The sequence below is a fragment of the Ursus maritimus genome, unplaced genomic scaffold (genome assembly GCF_017311325.1).
Source record: "Ursus maritimus isolate PB19 unplaced genomic scaffold, ASM1731132v1 scaffold_21, whole genome shotgun sequence".
Classification (NCBI taxonomy): Eukaryota; Metazoa; Chordata; class Mammalia; order Carnivora; family Ursidae; genus Ursus; species Ursus maritimus.
The window spans coordinates 46,168,955-46,194,641 of record NW_024424564.1 but is presented as its reverse complement, the minus strand read 5'-3'; the positions used below and the strand labels follow the sequence as shown (position 1 = coordinate 46,194,641).

Sequence of the window (25,687 nt, the reverse complement as noted above, 5' to 3'; positions counted from 1 at the left end):
GGGAAAGGTAGTGGGCTCTGGGGTCAAAGGCACTCAGATTAAATTGTGATTGTGCCACGTACTAGCAGTGGAAGTGGGGGGAAGACAAGGCAGTGCAAGGACGCTGTCAGGACCTAGCCCCGTGCCCTCCCATCCAAGGCAATGTTTTCCTGCCCTGGGGAGGGTCTCTGGCTGCCAGCACCTTCCATCCTTCCGCTGTGGGACTGCACCCTGCCCAGTAGGACAGGCCGGAAGTGCGGAGGAGTGGTTAGCCCTAGGAACAACCCTTGGGTGGATCAATAACCCGGCTCCCTCAGCCTTGGTGAGGGGACAGTTCTGAGGATGCCCCTACTCTCTCCCAGAGCTCCGTGTCAGTCTCTGTCTCAGCTGCCCACGGCTCTGTCCTGCTCCTTCACAGCCGCGATGGCTGTCCCCCTTCTGGTCCGTCTTCCTCACCCCCCACTGGTGTTCTCCAGAGTCACCTTCAAATAAACCCCTCTTCCCACGTCCCTGTCCTTGCTTCCGGGCGACCCCCCCAAGGCTAGCTTCCGTCCTCTGAAAAGCGGATGAGGACAGTGCCTGTCCAGAGGGTTGTGGGCTGAATGAGATGATGTGGACATTCTTTCTCTGCTGTTCAAAGTGCTTTACAAGCAAACAGTCCTGTGGCCCCTGTCCCGCCATCAGCCCTGGACTTGAACCCGTGCGCACACCGACCAGCTGAGCTCCCGTGGCTGGTGGCTGGTGGCTGGGAGTGAGCAGTGGACTCTGGAGCCAAGTGGGGCTTTCCAGAGTTGAGGGGTGACTTTTCACAAGAGGGAGAGGAGCCGTGGGTGGTCTGGTGTAGGCCAGAGCTGGTGGAGGGGCAGTGCTGGGGGGCAGTGCTTAGGTACGGGGGGAGGGGAAAAGAATGAGGGTGAGGCTCGTTTCCCTGTGTGGCCACGGCCTGCCGGGTGACCAGGGGCAAGCCCCTCTACCCCGCAGATTCCTGTTAAGTAGGGCTGCCGGGAGGGGCACAGGGCATGCCAAGGCAGGAAGGGGGTTTCTGCAGATGGTCACCGGGGGGGTCTTGCTTCCCCTCCTTCTAGCTCAAGGAGCTCATCGCCAGCACCCGCCTGGGTACTTACTACAACTCCAGCTCAGTCTACTCCTTTGGGTGAGTCGCCCTGGCCCCCCAAACAGCCCTCACTAGAACCTTAGACTCACAGAATAGGAGGGGTTGCTGTAGGCTTCTGATGCAATGCCCTTGTTTTTAAAAATGGGGAAACCGAGGCACAGAAAGGCAACTCGGCTGCCTGTGTGTGACCTCCCTTCACTGAGCTTGGTTTCCTCATCTGTAGAATGGGCACAACGATATGGTAGGGATGCGCGCTAGACAATGGCTGCAGCGCGCTTGGGCCTGGCACGTATTAGGCGAGGCCGTGGTGGGAGCGGGAGTGGGGGGTGGCCCCGCCGTGCCTCTGATCGGTGGCAGACACCCCACCCTCTGGTGCTTCAGGGCCTCCCTGTGACACGGGGAGGTAGAGAGCACCTTGGGGGTTGTGAGGAGGTTTCCATGAAGGTAGACAGCAGTGCCTGGGAGGTAGGAAGTGTGCAGCGGGCGTGAGCCACGCTTGGTGGTCTCCCCCGACAGGAGCAGAGGGCTGGCTGGGTAGGGCCAGATTTCGGGCGCCTTCCCAGCCCCTCTCGCTTCTGCCTGCCTTAGGGAGGGACCTCTCACCTGCTTCTTCTGGTTCATCCTCCAAATCCCCGAGCACCGCCGGCCGATGCTGAGCCCCGAGGTGGTGCGGGCGCTGCTGGTAGAGGAGCTGCTGTCCACGGCCAACGGCTCGGCCCCTGCCCCCTACAGGGCCGAGTATGAGGTGGACCCCGAGGGCCTGGTGATCCTGGGTCAGTACTGGGGAGGGCGATGAGGGACGGTGTGGCCGAGGGTGGCGCAGGCTGCCTGCCGGGGCTGGACGCTCTCAGGGTGGGCCTCCCAGCAACCCCGGAGCCAGGACCGAGGCTGGGCCGTGGCAGGGGTTGGCACTCAGGGTCCATCTCGGACAGGCTGGCTCTGATGGTCTCTTCTGTTTTTAGTTTCATTTTTTATTTCGCTTTCTTTATTTACTTTTGGTCTTTGTTTATTTGTTTGTTCCTTTCCTTTTAACAGAAGCCAGCGTGAAAGACATAGTTGCACTGAATTCCACGCTGGGTATGCACTTTTGTTTCTCCGTCTCCACTTCCTTTTGAGTTGCTGTTTTGCTCGGCTTGGTCAAGTGTCAGGGGACCACGTGGCTTCCGGTGGGCGCAGGGAGCAGTGGCCTGGGGTGATCCCAGGGGTGCCATGGTGGACTTAGTGATGAGTCCTGAGGAAGGCTGGGGCCTGTGCGGGGAGGGGATTGCGCGTGTGTGCGTGCACGTGCATGTGTGCGTGCGTGGCCCGCGTGGGGTGTGAGAGTCAGTAGCAGGTTTAGGTGGACATAAACGTGACCACTTTTTTGTCCTGAATTCAATTCGCTCCCAAGCTAATTTCCACCCATCTTGGAGATGTTTCTGTCATATTCAAGGATACTCCTGTCACATTTTCCTTCCCCTTCTTAGCTGAGGTCATCTGCTCTGCCCTCCAACCCCACTCCCATGCCATATTACCAGAGTCACCTGTTTTCCTCCCAGAGGTTCCATGGTCTTCCTCCTGGGTCCTGGGAAGCCGAGTACCAGCAGGGCCACCATACTGCACAGTGCCAGGGAGCACTATCCACGTTGCAGTCTGTGTGACTGGGGACCCCTGAAGTTGTGCAGTGCACCACCTGTGCTACTGTACCCTGTGGTCCCGAGCACAAGCTCTTACATTCTCAGATTCTTCTTATGCTACCTAGAGTTTCTACCCAGAGCTGAGGCCAGGCTGAGGGCATCAGCCCCCTCTCAGGGAAGGAGGCAGGATTTAAATCCTCGTTATACCCTCTTTTATCTTCTGGCTAGTCAGATGCTCACTTTCTTGGTGGATGGAGGCAATGAGGTCAAAGAACAGTTTTCAAATTGCTAAAATCATGATTCTCAAGTAAAACTGTAGCGAGCACACATCAAAGATGTATTTAACTTATTAGTGAGGGAACCAGTAGAATGGTAAAACTGGTTCAAAGGAGAATGTGAGAAACCGATCCACCTGGCTACCTACCTACCTACCTACCTACCTACCTATCCTCTATCATCTCACACTGCACTGCTACTCACATCGCCCTGATCCTTGATCTGGGATGAGCCTTCTGGCTGCCCTTGCCCGTGCTGGCTGTCCATGTGTCCCCAAGTTTTCGGCAGTTGCCTTGTAATTATCTTGATTTGGTTCAGTGCACGTCCGGAGTCCCTGGCCTCCAGGTGCACAGTGTCTCACGGGGCGAGGATGACAACTCAAAGCCTTTATACAGGCTTCGTGAGCATTTCCCCCATGCCAGGCCCCGTGCCTGCTCTGGGGATGCGAGATGACCGTGTCCTCACCCCTGCCCTCGGAGGAGCTCTGAGCCCATGAGAGAGACAGACAAATAAACAGAATCTCATCACAGCAAGTGCCAGTGCTAGAATAGAGGTCCCAGAGGCAGTGGAGAGGGGGAATTGTTCCGCCCTGGGGATGGGGATGGACACCAGGGGCCACGCTCCAAAGCAGAGGAAGGGCCCTGCCCCTGGGTGTGTGTGTGTGAGGGGGGAGTTGCTCCTGCCTGGTTGGGGCGAGGTCCTGGCTACCCTCAAGGGGCCAGGCATACACTTAGGCATGGGACATAGGTAGGAATCTGTCAGGTAGAGGAGAGGAAGGGGGCACTCGGGGCAGAGGGAACAGAATGAGAGAAGGCCAGGCGAGGAGAATGCGCTGGACATGTGCGTGTACTTTCTCCCAATGACCCGAGGTAACGGGGTCACCCAAGATGTGTTGGATTATCAACAGAGACCAGGACATACCTCTCCACTTAATTAGCCTCAAAAAAAAAAAAAAAAGTAATTATTAAAATGGCAAAAGCAAAGCATCAACTTGGAGCAAGATTTAAAGACTACTAACGCCCAGAAACAAGCAGAAGGCTCTCCCCTGTCTCTTCCATTGGCAGGAGTCACAGGTCTCCCCCTGGGGAAATCCACTCCCCACTGGAGTCAGGATGCTGGGGGGCGGGGATCAGGAGGAGGGGGTTGAAGCAGCAGCATCTGAGCAAAGCCTGTTCAGCTCCATTCCCTCACTGGTCCTCAGAGCACCGGGAGAAGGCGGTGGGATCCAGGGCTACCGTAGGGTTCATTTGCCAGAACCGGGTGGCCAAGCCACTGGCCCAGACTCACACGGCTGACGGGAGATGGCTCTGGGACCGCAGGGCGGGGTGTAGGAGCTCCCTGCACACCGGGCTGCCCCGCACATTCCAGGGGCTCGTTCCCACATCCCCACGGCCTCACGGGCTACAGGAAGGTTTCAGGGAGATACTTTGGCTCCAGGGGAGCAATGGTTTGTTCTCTGCGGGTCCCTGGAGCCTAAATCAAACACACAGTAGGTGCCTGACAATGATGTTGCGTGAGTGGGCGCGTGCGTGAGCTATGGTGTAGGCGGCAGGGCACTGCCCGCAAGCGCATGGTTCCCGACCCCAGGACGGGAAGCATCGCGCAGGGGGTGGGGTGCCGCTGGAGAACGAACCAGGTGAGAAGTGAGGGCGGCCAATGAGACTGGCTCTGTCTGCACCTCCAGGGGGGCCAGCCGAAGGGTGACAGGTCTCAGGACGCGCCCCCCCAGCCCCGCCCTCCGCCTCGCCCCACACCCACCCATAGAGCAGTCACTGCGCACACCTGGCCCCTACTTAGTGCGAGCCCCAGGTCCTAGGCAGCCGCGCAAGCACGCTTCATCCCCAAGCGTGTGACCACCCCGTGAGGCTGGTGCCACGGCCCCCATTCTCCAGGGCAGCCAACCAAGGCCCAGAGAAGGTTAGATGAGCCGGGGTCTGTCTGGCGCAGGTCTGTAACCGGGAACACTGACAGCAACTAGTTTATGGAGCCCTCCCGCAGGTGGGCATCAAATGTTTAATGAGCGCAACCTGCTTCATTCTCGGCGTTTCCTGGTCCTCAGCTTGCGCTCGCCCCCTCTACCCTGGGCGGCCTCCCGGCCCCACTGGAACGCGCTCCCTTCTCTCCACCCTTCTCCTCTTAGGGCACAGCCACCTTGCTGGTCTCCCAGCCTGCTCAGAGTTGCTCCCAGCAGCCAGGGGAGTCTGTGATCCAAGTCTGGTCCTGTCCCAGCCCTGCCTAACCCTCCATGGCTCCCCATGGTCACGGGAGAGAGCACTTCCTCTCCTCGGCGTGATCTGGGCCCTGCCTCCCTTCTCCAGCTTCCTCTCTGGCCTCAAACCCCACCCTGGCCCCCGGCCCTTTGCTCACACTGTGACCCTGTCCCCCACCCCCCAGGTCTTCCCTGCCCTACAGCCAGGCTCTGAGTCCTCACTTCCTGAGCTATTACCGCTGGGCTCTGTACCTGCCCTCGCTGTTCTTGGCGCTCCCAGGCAGTGACTAGACCTTTCTCTGACACTCACCTGCCATGGAGAACTCAGTGAGTGCTAAGTGAATGAATGAACGGACCATTGAGTGAATGCGTGGATGGGGAGACTGGACATGGAAACCAGCAGGGAACCAGAGAGATGGGACATAGCCCATCTGGGCTGATCCCCATCCGGCGGCTCTCCCTGCATCCCCGCCCAGGGAGGACCAGCTGGCCCCCCGGGTCTCTCCTCCTGGCTAACAGGGGTCAGGGGGCCTGTCCCTCTCCCTCCTCCAGGCTGCTACCGCTACAGCTACGTGGGCCAGGGCCAGGTCCTCCGGCTGAAGGGGCCCGACCACCTGGCCTCCAGCTGCCTGTGGCACCTGCAGGGCCCCAAGGACCTCATGCTCAAACTCCGGCTCGAGTGGAAGCTGGCCGAGTGCCGGGACCGGCTGGCCATGTACGACGTGGCTGGGCCCCTGGAGAGGAGGCTCATCACCTCGTGAGTCCTGGGAAGGCGGATGGGAGGTTGGGTGGGAAGGGGATGGGGATGTGGAGTCAAAATCACCCCGCATCTGGAGAGGAGAGGCTGGGTGACCCTGGTCCTTGGTACCTGGAATCTGAGAGACAGCGAGGCTAACCCACAGAGAAGGAGAAAGGAGGCTGGAAATGACTGTGTGCTGTTGGCAGTTCCCTTTCTCTCCCCGAGCCTCAGTTTCCCCCATCTGTAACAAAGCAGTTGTACTAGACAACCCCTCAGGTCCTCTCTGGGAGGTGACGTGGCTTGTTAGAATGCTTCAGAGTCTGGCAGCCCCCTGCTCTGTTGCTTCTTAGCTGCGTGTCCTAAGGCAAGTGGCTTTGCCTCTCTGAGCCTCAGTTTCCTCACTTGTAAAACGCATGCACAATCACACCCACGTTGCAGGGTTATGGTGAGGATTTAAATCAAACCAGCTGCGGGGCGCCTGGGGGGCTCCATTAAGCATCCGATGCTTGATCTCAGCTCAGAGCTTGATCTTAGGGTCGTGAGTTCGAGCCCCGTGTTGGGCTCCACGCTGGGTGTGGAGCTGGCTTAAATAAATAAATAATCAAGCAATCAATCAAACCATCTGTGCCAAGACTGTCACACACACTAATGCCATCCACGACGACTACATGTTAAATGTGCCCACTAAATATCCAGAAACCGCTGCTGGTGGGGTGGGCTGGGGGGGCGCCACGCTGCTCCCTTCTCTGTCTTGCTTGGGCTGGCCCAGCGTCCAGGCAGGCGCGGGGCTGGGAGCTGTGTGTTCAGATCAAGGGCAGTTCTTGAAGGTGAGAGGGGACAAGGTTCTCCGCAGCCCCCTCCCCCACCGCCCCGGGCCTCTCTGAACTCCTGGCTCTGAGGCTGCACGCTCGTTTGCACCACCCCCGACGTGATGACCTCAGTCTGGGGTGTGCGTGGGCTGGGTTCCTGGAGGGCTCTGGGAAGTGCAGAGAAGCCAGACATCATCTGATTTCCAGGCCTGATGGGGCTGGGGACGCTGATGGGCTTCCCCTGGGGCTTCTTCAAGTATCCACCCCCCCACCCCAGCCTGTTGTTAGGGAGGGAACCCAGTTCAGCCTTGTCCCCACTCACCGTGGCACTCTGGCAGCCCATGCCTTCTCAGAGCCTTGGAGGTCTAAAGTGAGGGGTCAGACAAGGTCGGGGGATCCTGACCCTTGCATCCCAGAGCCACGACAGGTCTTCAGGGTGATAAGGAGATAAAGCAGAAGGGACGTCAACCAATTTTAACCTCGTGGCTTGTTTCCTGGGCTCCATACCCTGGGAGACTAGGAGGCATTTTACCTACAACACGGGCTCTGCTGCGAAGTAAAGAAAAGCAAAGAAACCCCAACATTAAGGCCTGCAGTGCCCATTGCAGGGGACCTCAGGTCCCTCAACCCTGAACCCTTATTTCCATGCAGGGTACAGGCTGCGCACTCGGGGGGCGCAGGGATCCGGAGGGATGGGGGTGGGCTGGGTAGTCTGGGCAGCCTCCTGGCCTCTCTCACCTGAGGAGCTGGCCTGACCCTTACAGGGCCTCCGGTCAGTCTCCTGAGCCAGAGAGGGTCGGAAACCTGTGCGTGGGCACACAGCAGGCTGGCCAGACTCCCAGTCCACCCGACCCCCTTCCCGGGCCCACCCACCCTGGCCACCTTCCTCTGTCCCTCCAGGGTCTATGGCTGCAGTCGTCAGGAGCCGGTAGTGGAGGTCCTGGCGTCCGGTGCTGTCATGGCGGTGGTCTGGAAGAAGGGCCTACACAGCTACTATGATCCCTTTGTGCTCTCTGTGCAGCCTGTGGCCTTCCAGGGTGAGGGGTCAGGGGTCCCTCGGGCTGGGAGGGGCGCCGTGGCAGAAACCCAGGCTGCAGGCCGGCGTGCCCTTCACTTTCTTTGCCATCGTTGGGGTGGGATGGGGGCAGAGGGAAGGTTCTGGAAGCTCCTCTGCTCTCCACCCTCACATGCCCTTGGCCTCTGTTCTCTCCACCCTCTCCTGTCCTCTGTCCTCACTCCATTTCCCCACTTTCTACCTCACTCTCCTACCCTCCCTGTCCCTGTCCCTCTTCTCCCTCATTCTCTCTCCTGCCCTCTTTCTGTTTTTTGTCTGTTTTGTCCCCATCTTGAATGCATGTCTTCTCTCTTGGCTCCTCCCCTGGGCTTCTTCCCTCTGTGCCTGCTGGTGGCTGGAGGGTAGGTCTGTGGTCAGGAGGCCTGAGAACTTCTGATTCACCCCAGACCGTCCTCTCACATCAAAGGTGAGCCCCGCAGATCTCCTTGGCACTCAGCTCAGGGAGGCCACTCAGCATTTCCAGGAAGGGCTCTCCAGGCTGCCCGCTGGCCTCTTGTTCCGGGTCTCCCTCCCTCCTTCCCTGACCCCCTTTCTCAGGAAGAACCCCGCCCTCCGTGCCCTGGCTGTCCTTGGGCATATGGATTGGCCAAGCAAAGCTTGCAGGTTCCAGAGGTAGCGGAAGAAAGGGTTGTAGACAGGAGACCACAAGCCACTGCTGCACCGGACCCCCGCCTTTCCTGGCAATCTGCCTCTTCCCACTTAGTTCCCCTTCCTCTCCTGGTGTTGACCCCAGAGGTTTCCTGGCAGTGGTCCAGGTCGCCAGCTGCGCGTGCCAGGTTCTGGCGGCCCTCTGGGGGTGCCCGGGGCTGGCTCTAGTTCCATGGGAGTCACTGACAACAGCTCGGGGACAGGGGAACAAGGGGACCCTGACTCCAGGGAGAGGTGTCAGGGCAGCGGGGAGCCCTCCTGATTCTTCACCCTTTCGCTGTGTGACCACAGCCAAGGTCCCCCCTCTTCTCTGAGCCTCATCTTCGAAAAGGGGCATGTTCCCCCCCCCCCCGCCATAACCATGAAGCTCGCACAGTTGTGAGTGCTAGGAGTAAAACGGTCAAGGGCAGCACCCTCCACGTGAATAGCTACCATTTACTGAGCGCTTACTCCCTGTCAGGCTGTTCGAGCATTTCATGTCTATTTAATCTGCTTAACTGCCCTGTGAGGTATGTGCTATTATTGTCCCTGTGGGACAGATGGGGAAACTGAGGCCCAAGGTCACACTCCACCGCTAACGTCTACTGTTTAGTGGCAGGAGGGTGGTGGGGTTGCCGCTGCCCCTCACCTGCTGGGAGGAGCAGTGATCTGGGGCCGGGGGACCCTGTGTAACAGCTGTTCTTGGGGCCCAGCTTGCGAGGTGAACCTGACCTTGGAGGGCCGTCTGGAGCCGCAGGGCGTCCTCAGCACGCCTTACTTCCCCAGCTACTACTCGCCCAGTACCCACTGCTCCTGGCACCTCACGGTGAGCCCCACACCCTGCCACCCATCTGCCCTCTGCCCAGAGCACCCTGTGGCCCAGCCCCAGCTGGGAGGGGACCAGTGTTCTGGCTCTGCTGATGCACCCGCAGGCCGAGCCCTGGGTGCAAATCCCTCTGGGAGGGGGGTGACAGGGGTGGCCAAGGTCTGCCTCTGTGGGCCACTGTCATGCCTGTTTGTTGAGTGACTGACCAACCTCAGCCCCAGCTGGGGCTCTGTGTGGGCGGGCCTCCTCCCCTCTGTTGTCCTGGGAAGTGGGGTCACCAGCCCAGTGACAGCCCACAGGCCACTTGGTGACCAGCTCCTCTGTCCCAGGTGCCCTCTCTGGACTACGGCTTGGCCCTCTGGTTTGACGCCTATGCTCTGCGGAGGCAGAAGTATGACCTGCCATGCACCCAGGGACAGTGGACAATCCAGAACCGGAGGTACCTGCCCCCGGGACCCTCTCCCTCTCCCCATAGTTATGCACCTTGGGAGCCCCAGTCCCAGGCCTCAGAGGGGGCAGCCCAGGAAGAGAGCATAGGCCGGGGTGTTCAGCCTGTGGCCCCACCCCTTGACCCATTCCCTGTTCCGTCCCCCATCCCAGCCTCCCCTCCTGCCACCCAAAGGTCTCCACCACCTTGGATGTTAAGAGTGAAACATTTCACTTCCTTGGGTGTTGTCACCCCACTGTCTGGTACCCCCAGTCCTTAAATGAGATGGTGCAGGAACTGCAGGGCTGCCTAGAGCGCCTGCCCCAAGCCCATCCCTGTGCAGTCAGAGGCCCCTCTTCTCTTCTCCTGCTCCCTGCTGTTGGCCAAAGTCAAGTGGCTTCCTGGCCGGGAAGCTGCACAGCCAGGAGCAAGGCTGCTTTTGCTAATCCAACCATTTCCACAGGGACGGGCAATAACTGGGGTCACTCCGTATCACCCACATGGCCCGGGGGATACTTGTCCTGCTCTCTGTCCTGCCTTTGCCCCCTGGTGACAAAGTTTCTAAGGAAGAAGTGAGTCCCTCCGGGAGATGGGACAGGACACAGTGGGGCCAGGCCACAAGGGGGGCCAGCTGTGGGTCAGTCGTGGCTGCGGTTTGATCCGTAGGAGGAGAACTGGTAAATGCCCCCTGGGGCAGATAAGCTGGGGGTCACTGGTGACCCTGACAGCTGCGAGGAGTGAGGTGGGCAGGTGGTGGGGGATGGAGACAGTGCAGACCTGCGCTCCCCTGTCGGGGAAGAAGAGGGTGACCTGAGACATTCAGGGGAGGGGATACTTATGATGGGAGGAGGGGATACTTATGATGGGACTCCATGTCTAATGCTGGGAGAGGCGTCCCCCTAGAGGGAGCGTCCCCTAGGGGGAGAGAGGGAGGTTCAGGCGCCCTTGGTGATGGGATGAGGGTTAGAGAGGGGAGGGCCAGTAGGAGGCATGTTAGGGGTAGGGGAGCAGAAGGAGGCCCTCCCATGGCCCCAGTGTTGTGGGGCAGAGGTTTGGGGAGAGAAGAGGGATCTCGAAGTAGCCTTGCAGAGCTGGGGTCTGGTCCAAGGATGCTAAAAAGAAGCTTCTGCCTCTGATAGGAGGTTGGGCCTCTGCCCTCCCTTCCAGTCCCAGGATTCGGGGGGTCCAAGAGGCTGGGATTCTAATATGCAAAGCTCTTGATTTCTTGGCTTCAGAGATTTTGAGTCTCCAAGATTCCAATACACTAGAATTGGAAGCTTCCAGGTCTCGGGAAATCTTGGATTCCGGGATTGGTGTCCACACGCACCAACGTGGACTTCGCTTGTTGGTTGGTCTGATTCAGACAAGAGGGGACGGGGATTGACAACACTCACTGACGCGCCAGCACGCTTTCCGGAGCTTTGGCGATTTATCAGGGACTGTGATTAAAAGGAAAAGGAAGAAATGCCTGTTGTGTGACCTCAGACCCGCGCCGTTTGGGGGGTGACAGGAGATGGTGTGACTTCAGGCCAGTGTGTTTGGGGGGGTGACAGGAGATGGTGTGACCTCAGACCCATGCTGTTTGGGGGGTGACAGGAGATGGTGTGACCTCAGACCCGTGCTGTTTGGGGGGTGACAGGAGATGGTGTGAGCTCAGACCCGTGCTGTTTGGGGGGTGACAGGAGATGGTGTGACTTCAGGCCAATGTGTTTGGGGGGTGACAGGAGATGGTTGATCTCAGGTCCGTGCTGTTTGGGGGGTGACAGGAGATGGTGTGACTTCAGGCCAGTGTGTTTGGGGGGTGACAGAAGATGGTGTGACTTCAGACCCGTGCTGTTTGGGGGGTGGCAGGAGATAGTATGACTTCAGGCCCATGCTGTTTGGGGGGTGACAGAAGATGGTGTGACTTCAGACCCGTGCTTTTGGGGGGTGACAGGAGATGGTATGACTTCGGGCCCGCGCTGTTTGGGAAACAAAAGGCATCTCACATCCTAGCGTGTGGGTGCACTTCCGGGCACCCCGACCTTTATCCTCATGGAGTGCCCTGGGGACCCCCTTGCTGCCTGCCTGGGGCCTGCCCAGACTGAGGCTGGCTGGCCCCGCCCCTCAGCATCAGGAGCCCACAGACTGACCGTAGGACTGGCCCACATGCCACACTTGTTCGAATGATGATGGTGAGTTTTCCTGCCTCCCTCTCAACCCACAGCTGAGCCCGCTCTGTCCTCGAGGAAGAAGCAGGAGGCCCTGGGTCTGCCGCTCCTGCCCTCACCCCACCCACATGGCTATTCCATTTGCCAGGAGCCAGGCTCGTGGGCCTGTGACGTCGAAGTCCTCCTCATTCTGTTTCGCAGAAAGGGAGTCGAGGCTCAGCACAATTAGGTGGTGTCTAGACAGGCTCGCAGCAGTCAGGAACACGAAGGAAGGCCCCGGCCATGCTGCCTAGGGAGGGCCTTCCCTCTCTCTCCATGATGTAGCCAGGAGCGGTCGGGCAAAGGTCTGGGCCCTGGTTCTAGGGACTTCTAGAGCTACCTCGGGTTTTAAATGTGGGCCACGGATGGGGAGAATCCTAATTAAAAGGAACGAGGCTGTGGAGGTGGGATTTCAGGCACCGCGTCGGGCTCTGGTGAGTTGCAGGGGGCCCCCTCCCGGTGTCTCAAGGCACCACTGGGCTATCGAAAGTAGGGGCTGGACGGGCCATTGAACCCCACCCATTTTACGGGAGGGGAAACTGAGGCCCAAGACACCTAAGCCTAAAGACTTGGCTTCTTTTGCTGGTCTTTGGCCTTTCAGTGGTGGGAAGGATTTCAGGGTGCAGCCAGGTGGTGGATGGGAGGACGGTGGGGGAGCCCTGACAGGACGCGGCTCTCCTGTCCCTCTTCTCTCTTGTCCCGCGCCTCCCTGCGCTTCACGGCAAGCTGGATATGTGTTCAGGGGAGCCTACATGTAACTCCGGGTACACCACCATCCCCATCTATACGACAGAAGCGTTAGGCCAGCCCCAGGTCCCAACTTTTTATCATGAACACAGACATCTGAAGAAAGATGTCTCCCATATCGTTCGTGTTTATTCGTCGCTAGTGAAATGTCACTCCAGATGGGGCTGGTGAGGTGCAGAGAGCCGAAGACGGACGGATGAGGGCTGGAATCCTGGCTCCTCCCCTTCCTGCGAGGCGAGGGGTCACCTCTCCCAGCCTCAGGCAGCTCCTCTGAAAACCGGCCATGAAACAGACACCACCCCACCCCCAGGCGAGACTAAATGAGCTTGTGGTTGGAGGACACTGGTTCCTGGAGGTCCAGACAGAACCCAGCTCTAGAAGGTACCAACCATGAGTGAACCACTGGCTCTTGATACTGGGCCAGGCAGGCACCCAGCTGAGGGGTTTGTGGTGCCGTTTCCTTCATCCTCAACAAGGGGGTGAGGACACGGGCCCCCATACTACCTTCACTGACCAGTGAACCCAAGGCACAGAGAGGCGAAGTCATTTGCACCATCACCCAGATTGCAAGTGGGGAAAGCAGATCTGAGCAAGGCCGTCAGATCCAGAGTGCATGTGCGTCCGCACACCCGTGCCTGTGTGCACGGGTCCCTGCACGGAGCCTGAACACCTCAGTGCTCGCCCTCATATAGATTTTTCCTGCGGAGCCTCTGAGCAGCCGTGCCGGCTGTTCACTCTCTTGGCCCCGGCACTCCTGACCCATCACCCCTGTCCTGGTGAGAGGACCAACAGCTTTCATGGCTCCCGCCAGTTCTGAGAACGGCCTGGGAAGCCCCATCTCTATCTTCTGAGACCTTCATGAAGGATTCAGGGTCCCTAGGTGGAGACTCAATGTCCCCAGGCCTGCCCCCAGGCTGCTGCCCATGTCTGAGAGAGGAAGGCAGAGGTGTGCCTCCAAACCATAAACACCGGACACACCATTTCCTTTAGTTATGACCTGTTTTGATAATGATCATCCAGTGTAGATGCTGGGAAATTCTTTGAATGAGCATTTGTTGGAAAATTTGCTTGTGTGGGTGGCAGAGATATGCGAGGTCTGGGGAACAGTGGTGATTTGCTGGCACAAGGTGCATAGCAAGGGCGAGGTGCAGTCCTTGGACCCAGAATGGCCATGGGCGAGAAGCAGCGGAGGGTGGGCTGGAGAGAAGGTGATTTGCCCGGCAGGTGCCAGCGTAGTGATGGGGGAAGGCTGGCCCCGGACTCCCTCCGCTGGCTGGGCATCCTCGCGCTGGTGGCCTCGCTCCTCTGAGCCCTTTCTGCCTTTCCCCACCTCATTGCTTTCTACCCGGCTTCTCCCAGTGCCCATAGCCAAGGACTCCTGCCCTTGAAGTGGCCTGGAGGCGGGGAAGGGCCTCGGCCTAGGGGTAGTGGTCGCCGGCTGCTTGGTTTCGCAGAACCGCTGGGGCTGGGCGTCACCACGGCACAGGCTTCCCCCTTTCGGGGAATCTGCCTCCTGCCAGCTTCCTCTCCTGTGATGTCACTTTTCTTGTGATCTGCCCAATCATTTCCCCTGCCCTCCTGCTGATGGGACAGGCAGAACCACGGGCTCCGCAGGCCTGGCCTGGCTATGGGGCGGCTCTTCTGCTCCCCTGGGCCCCTGGGTGGCCGGCACCCCTGCGGCCTCAGAGGCTCCCGGTCAGGCTGAGCGCCTGCCCCCGATGCTGGGTGCTGGCGCTGCGGTGGGCACAGCTCCTACCGCTGCCCTAGACGAGCTCATAGCCGGACCGCATCAGCGGCTTGCTTTCAGAGAAGTCGTCTTCTCACCTCATCTCTCATTTTCTCATTCCTTAAAACATCCTCCAAAGGAGATATTATCACCCCCATTTTATAGACGTGAAAACTGAAGCTTGCTGATGTGCGCAAGGGTCACACAGCTGATTCATGTGGCGAAGCTGGCCTCCAACTCAGCTCCACGGCTCGGGGTCCAGCACTCTGGCCTCCACGTCAGACGCTGCCATTCTCCCTTCTCTAGTGCTTGCCTTCTGTGGCCCTCCTTCCCACTTACTGTGTCCTTAGGGAAGGGAATGCATGCGTGTGTGTGTGTATCCATCTATCCACCCACCCACCCTTCCATCCATCCACCCATCAATCCAGCCACCCACCTTTCCATCCATTCGTCCGTCCAGCCAGCCAGCCAGCCAGCCAGCCAGCCAGCTATCCATCCACCCATCAATCCAGCCACCCACCTTTCCATCCATTCGTCCATCCATCCATCCATCCATCCATCCATCCATCCATCCACCTATCTTTCCTTCCTTCTATCCACCCACCCTTCTATCTACACACCTATCCATCCATCCTTCTTTCCTTCTGTCCTTCCATCCATGCATCCATCCATCCATCCACCCACCCACACACCCACCCACCTACCCACCCATCCACTTTCTTGAATTCCTGTGTGGAGTTGCTAATAGGCAAGAAGGTTGATAGGGTCCCTTCTTACAGTCTGGGTGAGGCAAGAAGGAGAAATCCCCAATCCATGGAGGTGAGAAAGCAAGCTGGCCACCGTGCAAAGATGTGCCTCAGACCCTGCACTTCGTAGCTGAGAGTGCGTTCCACAGCCTTCAGACTCCTGGTGCCTCTTGGAGAGGGCTTGTGGGGGAGGGGTGGCATTTGGTGGAGGGGGAGGAATTAGCCAGAGGATGCACACCCTCCCCCAAGAGTCTCCACAGCAGGATCCAGAAATGCAGATGCATACAGGGGCCCAGCTGAGGCATGGTTCTGGGAGGCAGGCTGAGTGGGGCACAGCGGCAGAGGCGGGGGACAGGTTAGTAGGGCCTCACGTGCTCTGCCGAATTCAGATGGCCTCTGATTACATCTAGCCAGTGTGTCCGGGGCTTGTTTTCAGAAGAAGCAAGAATCTAGGGTATTATGTGAAATTAGTGGGCAATTGAACTTGAAAAAAATTTATTTTAACACTGCACAGACTAAACAGACCATCTTTAAGCTGGGTGACTCAGCCTGAGTCAACTAGCTTATAGCCTCTGCCTTGAATTGTTGTGAGAGCCTTGCCCCAGGAATGCCGCCACCAGCCCCTGCCCTGGGCCTCCAGGGTGAGAACCACATGCTGCCCAGGGGGTGGGGGTTCCTGGGGTACCAGGCTGAGCCACGGGCTGATTCTGGACTTCGTTCTCTCAGACACCAGTAGAGGAAATGTCCTGCCAGCCCACAGTGGTACCTTAGAGCCCTTGGCCAAAGTTCAGGGGGACCACACAGCCCTCAGATTCTTCTAGATTGAAATGTTCCGCTCCTCTCCGACCTGGCTCTGGTTCCTTCCCTGTCTCTCCACAACCTCTCCATGACCCCAAACCTTCCGCCTGGTCAGGGGTGTACTTGATGCATTTCCCCCTGCCCAGTATTTCCTGCCCCTAGCTCCCCTGTCCCCTCCTCAGGGAAACTCTCAGGGGAGTAATCCGTGCTAGCATTTGTTTCTCCACTTTAAAAACAGACAGACTGGGGCGCCTGAGTGGCTCAGTCGTTAAGCATCTGCCTTCGGCTCAGGGTGTGATCCTGGAGTTCTGGGATCCAGCGAGCCCCACGTCACGCTCTTCCGCTGGGAGCCTGCTTCTTCCTCTCCCACTCCCCCTTCTTGTGTTCCCTCTCTCGCTGGCTGTCTTTATCTCTGTCAAATAAATAAATAAAATCTTTAAAAAATAAAAATAAAAACAGACAGACCAAGAGACGGCCCAAACTCCCTTTCCTGCCTTTCTTAAAAGGCCAACAAGGGCCAGGCCTGCTCGGGGGTGCCCCCTAGTGGCATCTAGGCAGGAGCAATCTTGGTGTAGAGCGGGCCTTCTCAAAATTTTCCACCTCGGGATCCCTTTACACTCTTTAAAATTATTGGGCACCCAAAGGACTCTTGTGCAGGTTTTATTATCTGTACTTACAGGGTTACACATTAAAGCTAAGAAAATTTCAAAACCTTTATCAATTCATTTAAAATAAGCCCATTACAATTTTAACATAAATCACATATTTTAGAAAAAACTCATTATATTCCCCAAAACCAAAAGCATCTGGCGAGAAAACTATCATCACTTGACCTTTTTGCAACATTCTCTTAAACCGGATTCATAGACCAGAACTGGATATACAGCTCTGCATCTGCCTTCAATCGGTTACCGTCTCACACATCATGTAGTCTCTGGAAAATTCCACCGTATCCTTTGTGGAAGAATGAGAGTGAAAAAGGCAAATATTACCTGAGCATTATCATGAAAATAGTTTTTACTTTGGAGCCCTGGGGTCCCCGGGCCGCACTTGGAGGACTGTTGGTCGGTTTGGAGGCAAGACTAGAAGCCTCTGTAGTCAGACGGCCCTGGGAGGCTGTACCTCAGGCCCAGTCTGTGCGGGACACGGGAGGTGTGAGCACTCAGCCCCTGGAGCTCAGGCTGCAGCGAGAGCCGAGGTGCCCATCCCGCCCCCCCAAGCTGGCTGGGTGGGTTGTCCTAGGTCCCCAGGAGGCTGGCTTCTGGCTTACCTCCACCCTTCCCTTCACGAACCTCCTCTGGAACATGGGATGAGAACAATTCCTGTCTCTCAAGACGGAGTTGCTGCCAGAACCCTCTAATCTCTGCGCAGTGATTGCCGTCCATGAGGGAGGGGCGGGACAAGACCACCTCAAATCTTTCTCAGTTGTTTGTGGATTAGCTCGTTGACTGAGTAATTGAACTATGAAGCGCATGCCATATTCTAGAAGCTCTGAGGAGGTACCTGGCCCCCCGGGAGTTAGGTGACTGGCTCTGTGGGCTGCTGCATCTGGTGTGGGATGCTCCCATCATGCTTTGGGGTATTCCCTCCTGCTCACTTGACTTCCCCCTGCCTTCTCTGCTGCGGGCACTTTCACTTCTCGCTGCCTCTTCTCTGTCCTGTGTTTTCCGTGTGCTTCCCTTGTCTGTAAAGGTGCTCCTATTTCCTCTGTGAGGGTGCTCCCTTCCCTGTGGGGTACATTCCTCTGAGCTGAGGGGACTGACCCATCTGCTCTGTGAGGGTGTCCCACATGCGGAGGGAGGGAACCCCAGGCTGCTGTCTGGGGAGCAGCCCATCGCTCTGGGGAAGTGGTTGCCCCCACTTGGTGAAAGTGTGCCTGCTTGCTCTGTGAGGCAAGGTGTGCCCAGACACCACGTAGGATGAAGCCGTGTGCCCTCCATCCCTAGAGATGGGAAGATTCCTGGCTGCTCTCTGGGAAGAACTTCACCCCTCTGTGGAGGGTGTCCCACCTGCTCTGTGGGAACAAGAGCATCATGTTGGGGTGGGGGAGTCCAGCAGGGGTGTGAGGGTCCTCCCGTGGCTGGGGAACGGTCCCACCTTAGTGCGGCCACGCGCGGAGCCGGTGACACCCCTCACCACTGCGCTCTTGTGTCGGTCCTGGGAGCAGAAGTGGTGTCTCCCTCAGGTCCGGAGAGTCACAGGGAGACCCCAGGGCTGTGGAGGCTTCTTAGTGGGAAGGACAACGCCTGAACGGGGCACACTGCGGCCTCCTCCCCCACACCGAGCACAAGGGGAGCGTCCTCTCCTGTCTACACAGAGTAGCCCAGCCAAGGACTCTTGCCTCTGTGGATACACAAGCTCTGTCAGATTTGGAGTCAACAGAGATGATAATTCCCCTTATCTTATAAGGGGGGAAAGTGAGGTTCGTGAAGGACCTGGACTTGCTAGGATCTCACAGCTCCCAGGTGACTGGGACCAGAATTCAGACTTGGAATTTTATCCTCCAGGGAATGGGGAATCATGGAAGGTTTTTGAGCAGGGGAATGACATAGGCTGATTTCTAGAAAATGACTCTGGGGGTGAGCGGTCACCCAAGGGAGGAATCAAGACAGAGAAGATGAAGGTGGGGGTGCAGCTCCCCCTTCCTCTGCGGCTGCTCTGCCCTTGCCCTGTCCGTGCACAGAGACCTAAGCTGTCCCTTCCCTGGGGCTGGCCCGTGAGGCCCTGAGTCTGTCTCTGTCACCCCCAGGCTGTGTGGCCTGCGTACCCTGCAGCCCTACGCCGAGAGGATCCCCGTGGTAGCCACTGCCGGCATCACGGTCAACTTCACGTCCCAGATCCCCCTCACCGGGCCTGGCGTGCAGGTGCACTACGGCTTGTACAACCAGTCCGATCGTGAGTATGAGCAGCCCGGGAGCAGGGGGGGCGCCCCCGATGCCCCTGCAGCTTCTCCCTGCCTCCTTCCCATCCCCGGAAGCACCAAGAGGCTGGATCAAAGGACTGTAGGTGTGCGTATGTGTGCGCGTGTGCGTGCGTGTACTTGATACCTGCGGCTTGGCGTGTGCCCCCATAGGCAAGGCTGTCACCTGTGTTCAGCAGGCATACACGCTCATACAGACCCGTGTGTGTGCTGTGTACGTGGGCCTGGACACGTCTGTCCATGCCCAGCGTGCATACGGGTGCGTGCACATGTGCACATGTAATGTGCGTGTACTTGGGTGCGAGCATGCAAGCGCAGCGTGTCTGCACGTGTCTGCACGATGACGCGTGTCCTGATGGCACCCTCCCCGCGCAGCCTGCCCTGGAGCGTTCCTCTGCTCTGTGAACGGACTGTGTGTGCCCGCCTGCGACGGGGTCAAGGACTGCCCCAACGGCCTGGACGAGAGAAACTGTGGTAGGCAGCCCGCCCGTCCCACTGCTCGTCTCTCCTTGCGTTCTCTGTGTGCTAAGCCAAGCCCCGGTTTTTGAGTAGAGACACCCCCCCCCCCGCCCCGCCGCCACCAAACGTGCAGTTCCTCTTATCAGCATCCAGGAAGTGGGCTCTCTTGCTGTGCGGGGATGGCAAGATGGAAGCACCAAGTCGGAAAGTGGGCTCCCCAGGGCCACTGTTTGGGGCAGTAGCAAGGACAAGCTGGGACCCATGTCTCCTGACTCCCAGCTCACAGCTTCTCCCAACCAGGCCATCGCCCCCAGCCTTCTGTCCCAGCCAGCTGTCCAAGAAGGAACAGAGTGGATGGAGGACCAGGAAGGGGAAGGCAAGCCCTGGGTAGCCAAGGACAGAATCCTGTATCTTCCTGCCTTGAGTGGGGTCTCCACCCTTCCACTTCAGGGGTTCGGACTGGAGCTGCCAAGTCTTACTGGAGTTCTGCTCACCACCGCCCAGCCCTGGCAGCAGGGGCCCTGGAGGTCCCCGAGCCAGGACTCTCTTAGAATAATGCCTCTTCCTCTGAGTCCTGGCTTCTGGCCCCCACATTCACCATCAGGGCAGCCTTTTCTTGTCTGACTGCCCCCAACCTCCCCAGACCTCCCCCAACCCCAACCCCTCCAAATTTTAAATACTTGGGGAGAGAAGCAGGAGGGAAGGGAGATGTGCTGGGGAAGGTGCCTCATATTTGGAACCTGGTTTCTGGTTCTGGCTCAGCCAGATGACCTTGGACAGGTCATTTCATTTCTGCTTCCACCCATGAAATGGGGTATCTCACAGGGTTGCTGTGAAACTCAGGTGGAAAGTGCCTAAGAAAGAGACTCACAGTCAGAGCATGTAATACAATACACGTTCTACAGGCAGCACGAAGTCCCAGCCTGGCTCCTCAGGCTTCCTCTCACCTGCCCCTTCTGTGTGTCCCCATGTAGTTTGCAGAGCCACATTCCAGTGCCAAGAAGACAGCACGTGCATCTCACTGTCCAGAGTCTGTGACCGGCAGCCTGACTGTCTCAACGGGAGCGATGAAGAGCAGTGCCAGGAAGGTAGGGCAGGGTATGACCAGCTATCCGGGGGGAAACCGAATCATGGGCTCAGCCAGGACAGCCCAGCCCTTCTGCATGCTTCTTCAGCAAAGGTTTCTGCCCTCTTGTCCAAACACTCGCCAACCCGTCTGTATGGACGCTTATCAACCCATCCATCCATCCATCCATCCATCCATCCATCCATCCATCCTATGGTCTCCCCAACCACGCATCTGTCCATTGATTCCTACATCCACTCATCCATCCATCCATCCATCCATCCATCCATCCATCCATCCATCCACCTGTCCACCCACCTATCTCCCTATCGACTGAGCCATCAATCTACTCATTTATTAGCTCACCTAACTACCTGTGTGTCCATCGTTCCATCCTCCACCCATGCATCCGTGAATGCATGAATGCATGTATCCGTCCGTTGATGTAACTACGTGTTTGTCTGTTGGTCCTTACACCCACTCATTTATCCATCCTTCTAGCTGTTTGTCAGTCTCCCTACTGGACCATCAATCCACCCATTTGTTGGTCTGCCCAATCCTATCTGTGTCCATTGTTTTATCCATCCATCCACCCACTCATCCATCCATCCATCCATCCATCCATCCATCCATCCATCCATCCACCCAACACCTGCCGACAACCCAGTGATAGGGAAGCAGAGCGAGGAGTGGGAGTAAAAGACACCAGAGAGGCGGTCCCTGCCCTCTGGGGTTCTCCGCTAGCAGGAAGACGTGACGGGTGACAGTCTCGGGCCCAGTGCCTTCTGGACATGATGTCTAGTAGCATGGGAAGACTGGAGTGCAGGAGGACGTCAGGCAGGGAAAGCTTCCTAGAAGAGATGGGCTTTGAACTTGGCTTTGCAGAGAGGTAAAATTTAAATAGGCAGGAGGAAAGTGGAGCAGGCTGAGAGCAGGTGGGATGCAGAAGTTCTTCACGGTGAAGACAGTGAGGAGCCGGTGGGCGGCTGGGTGGGGCCAGGCTCTGGGGGAAGGTGGGGCTAGGAGGGGAGCCTTAGACTGACGGGAAAGTCAGAGCCCGGCTCTTGGGAGCCTACTGAAAGTGGAGACACAGCCTTGCTCTTGACAGACCAGTCTGAGGGGGGCGAAGGGACATGGGGACGGACATGGCCTGCCTTTTTAGGAGACCCTACAGGAGCCTCGGGGGAGGCTCAAGGGACCCCTCCCCAGGCTCCTTCTGGCCTCTTCCAGGCTTCAGCTTCCCTAGGCCTTGCCTCGGAGGCTCCCTGGGACTCAGGGACCCACCCCCCGTGCCCTGCCCCCACCCCTTCTCCCCCAGGGGTGCCTTGTGGGACATTCACCTTCCAGTGTGAGGACCGCAGCTGTGTGAAGAAGCCCAACCCGCAGTGTGACGGGCTGCCCGACTGCAGGGACGGATCTGACGAGCGGCACTGTGGTGAGCCAACGGAGGGGGGCGGGGGGAGGCAGAGGACCCTCTCCACCTGCTGGGCCCTGGAGTGTGGGAGGGAGGGACGGGCTGCACTGGGAAGCTGAGGGAGAACTCACTCTTGTCTTTCTGTCCCGCCTCTGCACCCGCTCTGGGCCCTGCCTCGCCTTCATTCTCTTCCCCATCCCCCTCCATCTTTCCTTTGGCCTTCCTCTCCGCCTCCCCTTCTCCATCTCTCTCTGTGTCCATTCCTCGCTGGCTTCTGGCCTTTACTGTCCTTCCCCGCACCCCCAGACTGTGGCCTCCAGGGCCCCTCCGGCCGCATAGTGGGCGGGGCCGTGTCTTCAGAGGGTGAGTGGCCCTGGCAGGCCAGCCTCCAGGTTCGGGGCCGACACATCTGTGGGGGGGCCCTTATCGCTGACCACTGGGTGATAACGGCTGCCCACTGCTTCCAGGAGGACAGGTGAGCAGGGGACAGGGGGTCGGCGGAGACCACAAGAGATGGGGGAGGGGAGGGGAGGCCTGGCAGGGAGGGACAGTGGGTGGGGTGGGAAGGGTGGGGGGAAGCCCATCAGACTTGCTGCTCTGACGCTTGGGTTCAGTCCTGGCTCTACCACAAACAGTCTGTGGCCCTGGAAAGGTTGCTCTGCTTTCGGTATCTTGCTTTAAGTTGGGTCAGTGATTCACTCACTCATTCATTCCTGTATTCACTCATCCATTCAGTAATATTTACTGTGCTCCCACTGGGGAGCTGTGCCCAACACGAGGGCTACAGCAGAGAACAGAATGGCCGTCCTTGGCCATAGGCCAGGCCCCCCCTCTGCCAGGTGCTTGTGACCTAGTGAGGGGGGCCCAAGAAGCCTCCAAGAAGGGACATCGCACCCAGCCCCACAGACATCTTCTCCATCAGCATGGTGGGCTGACAGCACCCCTCATCACCCCCAGCCCCATCTCCTGGGCCCCACCAGCCCCGGATTGCCCTTCGACACCTCCTCTTCTGTCCTGGGTCCACACAGTCCCCAGCCAAAGACCAGGAGCCACCATGGCACCCCACCCCACACCCCTTACATCCAGAGCCAGACGGCAAGGCCTCTCTGTGTGCTGGACCCATCCTCAGCTGCTGCCTGTCCACACTCTCCCCAGCACCTTGGGCCCCCCCAGGCAGCCCAGAGCCCAGCTCCACTTTGCATCCCCTACCCAGGGGCCTGGGGGTTCTTCCTGGGGGCCGTCTGACCACCTCACTCTCTCACTGCCTCTCTGGCTCCCTGCGGCCTGTGTGGTAAAGAAAGCCCTGGACGCTGACCTGGCATCCAGGGGTCTTCAACGCCCTGTCTCTGCCGATGGCTGCATCCTCAAGGCCCACCCCCTCCCAGGGAGGACCAGCAGGTCTCAGCGAGCTTACAGCAGCCCCATCTGTAAGGTGCACAGACACAAAGGAGAGAGATATTTGTCACTGCCTGGCCCTGGGCTAAGTTTTTACATGCACAGTCTTACTGAACTCCCCCCAGTAACATATAAGCAGAAGATGCTATTCCCATTTCACAGACGAGGAGACTGAGGCCTAGAGAAGCACACATATATGTCTAGGGCGGCATGAAAGTGGGACTGGAACCCCGGCAGGTAGACTCTAGCATCAGCACCACGGGCTGTACCACCCGCCAGCTACACAGCTTTCCAGAGCAGGGAAGGGGCCGGTGTGTTGGCCGGTGTCCCAGGTGGGGAAGCCGGCTAGCCTAAGGGTCTGCGATGAGAGAGGCAGCGGCTGATTGCGGACCCTCTCCCCACCGCCAGCATGGCCTCCCCGGCGCTGTGGACCGTGTTCCTGGGCAAGGTGTGGCAGAGCTCGCGCTGGCCGGGGGAGGTGTCCTTCAAGGTGAGCCGCCTGCTCCTGCACCCTTACCATGAGGAGGACAGCCACGACTACGACGTGGCCCTGCTGCAGCTCGACCACCCGGTGGTGCGCTCGGCCGCTGTGCACCCCGTCTGCCTGCCTGCGCGCTCCCACTTCTTCGAGCCCGGCCTGCACTGCTGGATCACCGGCTGGGGTGCCCTGCGCGAGGGCGGTGAGCCCGCTGGGCTGCAGGAGGGTAGATCAGGGCGCGTGGGGTGCGGTTCTGCTTCCCGAGGATTCTGAGCCTGGGGGGGGGGGGCGGGGCAAGGGGCCCCTCTGATCCTGGGATCAACCCGGGTTGCATGTCACAGAAGAAAACGAGTTTTTACTATAGTGGTGGCTCCTGCCTTCCAGGCCCTTCCCTCCTTCCAGAACGTGTTTGAAGGGCTTCGGAGGTTACCCTGGGGGATATATGTGAAGTGATGGGGCAGGTTAGGAAGCCAGCAGCCCATGCGCAAGCTCCAATCTCTGCTCCTTGGACCGAGATGACTTTCTACATGGAGGTTGGAATTTAGGGAACATGGTCTCATTTAATCCACCCAGTACCCCTAAGGGTGGGGATTATGGTCCCATTTTAGCAGTTGCTGTAAGTCACCCAGACAGAGAGGGTTGGAACAGGGATTGGCACCGAGGACTACCTGACCCCGGAGCCCTGCTGTTCTTGCTACTGTCCCTGAAGCAGTGGGTCTCTCCCCTTCCCACCTAAACTGACCATCCCCAGGGGCCACCTCTGTTCTGTGCATACAGGCCCAGGCTGGCATAACCACAGCCATGCCCTGCACCCTTAAAGCGTGTGGCTTTAAAGATGGGGACAGTGATTTACAATCTGGAGGCAGGCAAGATTGTACAGGTAATTTAAAGATGGGGAAACTGAGGCTCAGATGAGAAGTGACATGTTCAAGGGGATGATGGAGGACAGTGGTAAAGCAAGGATTGGTTCATTCGCTCGCTCATTCAAGGACACACTTATGAGCACCTCCTCTGTGGACGCCTTGAGTTGGGCAAAGATGGGCTATAAAGATGAAAAGAGAACATTCTTGGGGGAGACAGTGCTAAGAGCTGACATGGGTGGGGAGGTAGAGCGGTCAGTGGCAGTAGCGGGCAGTAGCCCAGAGAGGTGGCTAGCCAGGTGGGGTCAGGGAGGCTTCTGGAGGAGGGGCTGTCTAAGCTGAGGCTGGGAGGACGAGTCGGCAGTGTCCAAGTGAGGGAAAGAGGTGTCCCGTTAAGGACACAGGTGGGAACCCAGGAAGTCCTGAGAACACCCTGCACCAGAAGGGAGCTGGGGGCAGGCGGATGTGGGCGAGGACTGGTGGGAAGGACAGGAGGGCCTCATTGGCCATTGTAAGGAGCTTGAACCAGGAATTCGGCTGACTTGCACTTTAAAACCCAACTGAGGGCTTCCAGAAAAACACCAACATTGAGCCCTACCCTAGCCAAACAGACCAGCTCTCGGGGTGGACTGGGCACAGTGCGGACTGAAGCTCCCTGGGGGTTCTGACAAAACCCTGGGCTGGACAGTGGGGAGACACTGATGAATTTTAGGCTGAGAATGTAGGGGTCAGATGCATGCTCTGCAAAAGTCTCCCTGGGGCTGTCACAGCACAGGGGGGAGCCGGCCAAGAGGCCTCAAGCAGGAGGGAAGGCAGGGAGAAGGACACTAGTCCAGGTAGACTTTGGGTGGGGACTCTGTCTCCGTGGGCCACGAGGAGCCAGAACAGAGTGACGGTGAGGCAAGGTGGAGGGGTAGGGGGCGGGCAAAGCAGGAGAGATGCAGGGGGGGCTCCTGAGCTGCAAGGGGAATGAACATCGGGAGGAAGGGTCCACTCTCATCCCTGCCTTCCGCTCCTGACCCCACTGGGCAGGCCCCACCAGCAACGGGCTGCAGAAGGCGGACGTGCAGCTGATCCCGCAGGACCTGTGCGGCGAGGCCTATCGCTACCAGGTGACGCCCCGCATGCTGTGCGCCGGCTACCGGAAGGGCAAGAAGGATGCCTGCCAGGTGATGCCTGTGGGGGGGGGGGG

The 25,687-nt window shown here is 58.5% G+C and overlaps 1 protein-coding gene and 1 long non-coding RNA gene across 3 annotated transcripts in view; one reads left to right on the top strand and one right to left on the bottom strand.

Annotated features, from left to right (window-relative positions):
- TMPRSS6 (transmembrane serine protease 6) overlaps nt 1–25,687 on the top strand; it is a 32,409-nt gene that overhangs the window by 4,839 nt on the left and 1,883 nt on the right. The window contains exons 3-16 of the mRNA XM_008705582.2: nt 1,065–1,132; nt 1,682–1,866; nt 2,129–2,170; nt 5,747–5,951; nt 7,643–7,779; nt 9,158–9,270; nt 9,600–9,709; nt 18,653–18,798; nt 19,199–19,297; nt 20,257–20,370; nt 21,667–21,783; nt 22,069–22,237; nt 23,566–23,837; nt 25,528–25,664. Coding sequence (XP_008703804.2) covers nt 1,065–1,132; nt 1,682–1,866; nt 2,129–2,170; nt 5,747–5,951; nt 7,643–7,779; nt 9,158–9,270; nt 9,600–9,709; nt 18,653–18,798; nt 19,199–19,297; nt 20,257–20,370; nt 21,667–21,783; nt 22,069–22,237; nt 23,566–23,837; nt 25,528–25,664 — 1,914 coding nt within the window. The remainder of the gene's footprint in view (nt 1–1,064; nt 1,133–1,681; nt 1,867–2,128; nt 2,171–5,746; nt 5,952–7,642; nt 7,780–9,157; nt 9,271–9,599; nt 9,710–18,652; nt 18,799–19,198; nt 19,298–20,256; nt 20,371–21,666; nt 21,784–22,068; nt 22,238–23,565; nt 23,838–25,527; nt 25,665–25,687) is intronic.
- LOC103676410 overlaps nt 16,281–25,687 on the bottom strand; it is a 9,818-nt gene continuing 411 nt past the window's right edge. The window contains exons 2-7 of one of the 2 annotated variants that reach the window (XR_005836755.1): nt 23,675–23,851; nt 23,078–23,187; nt 21,689–21,839; nt 20,230–20,390; nt 16,737–16,857; nt 16,281–16,315 (exon numbers count right to left, since the gene is read on the bottom strand). This is a non-coding gene — a long non-coding RNA (uncharacterized LOC103676410). Of the gene's footprint in view, nt 16,316–16,547; nt 16,858–20,229; nt 20,391–21,688; nt 21,840–23,077; nt 23,188–23,674; nt 23,852–25,687 lie in introns of those variants that run through there. The other variant, XR_572101.2, reaches the window with a different exon arrangement.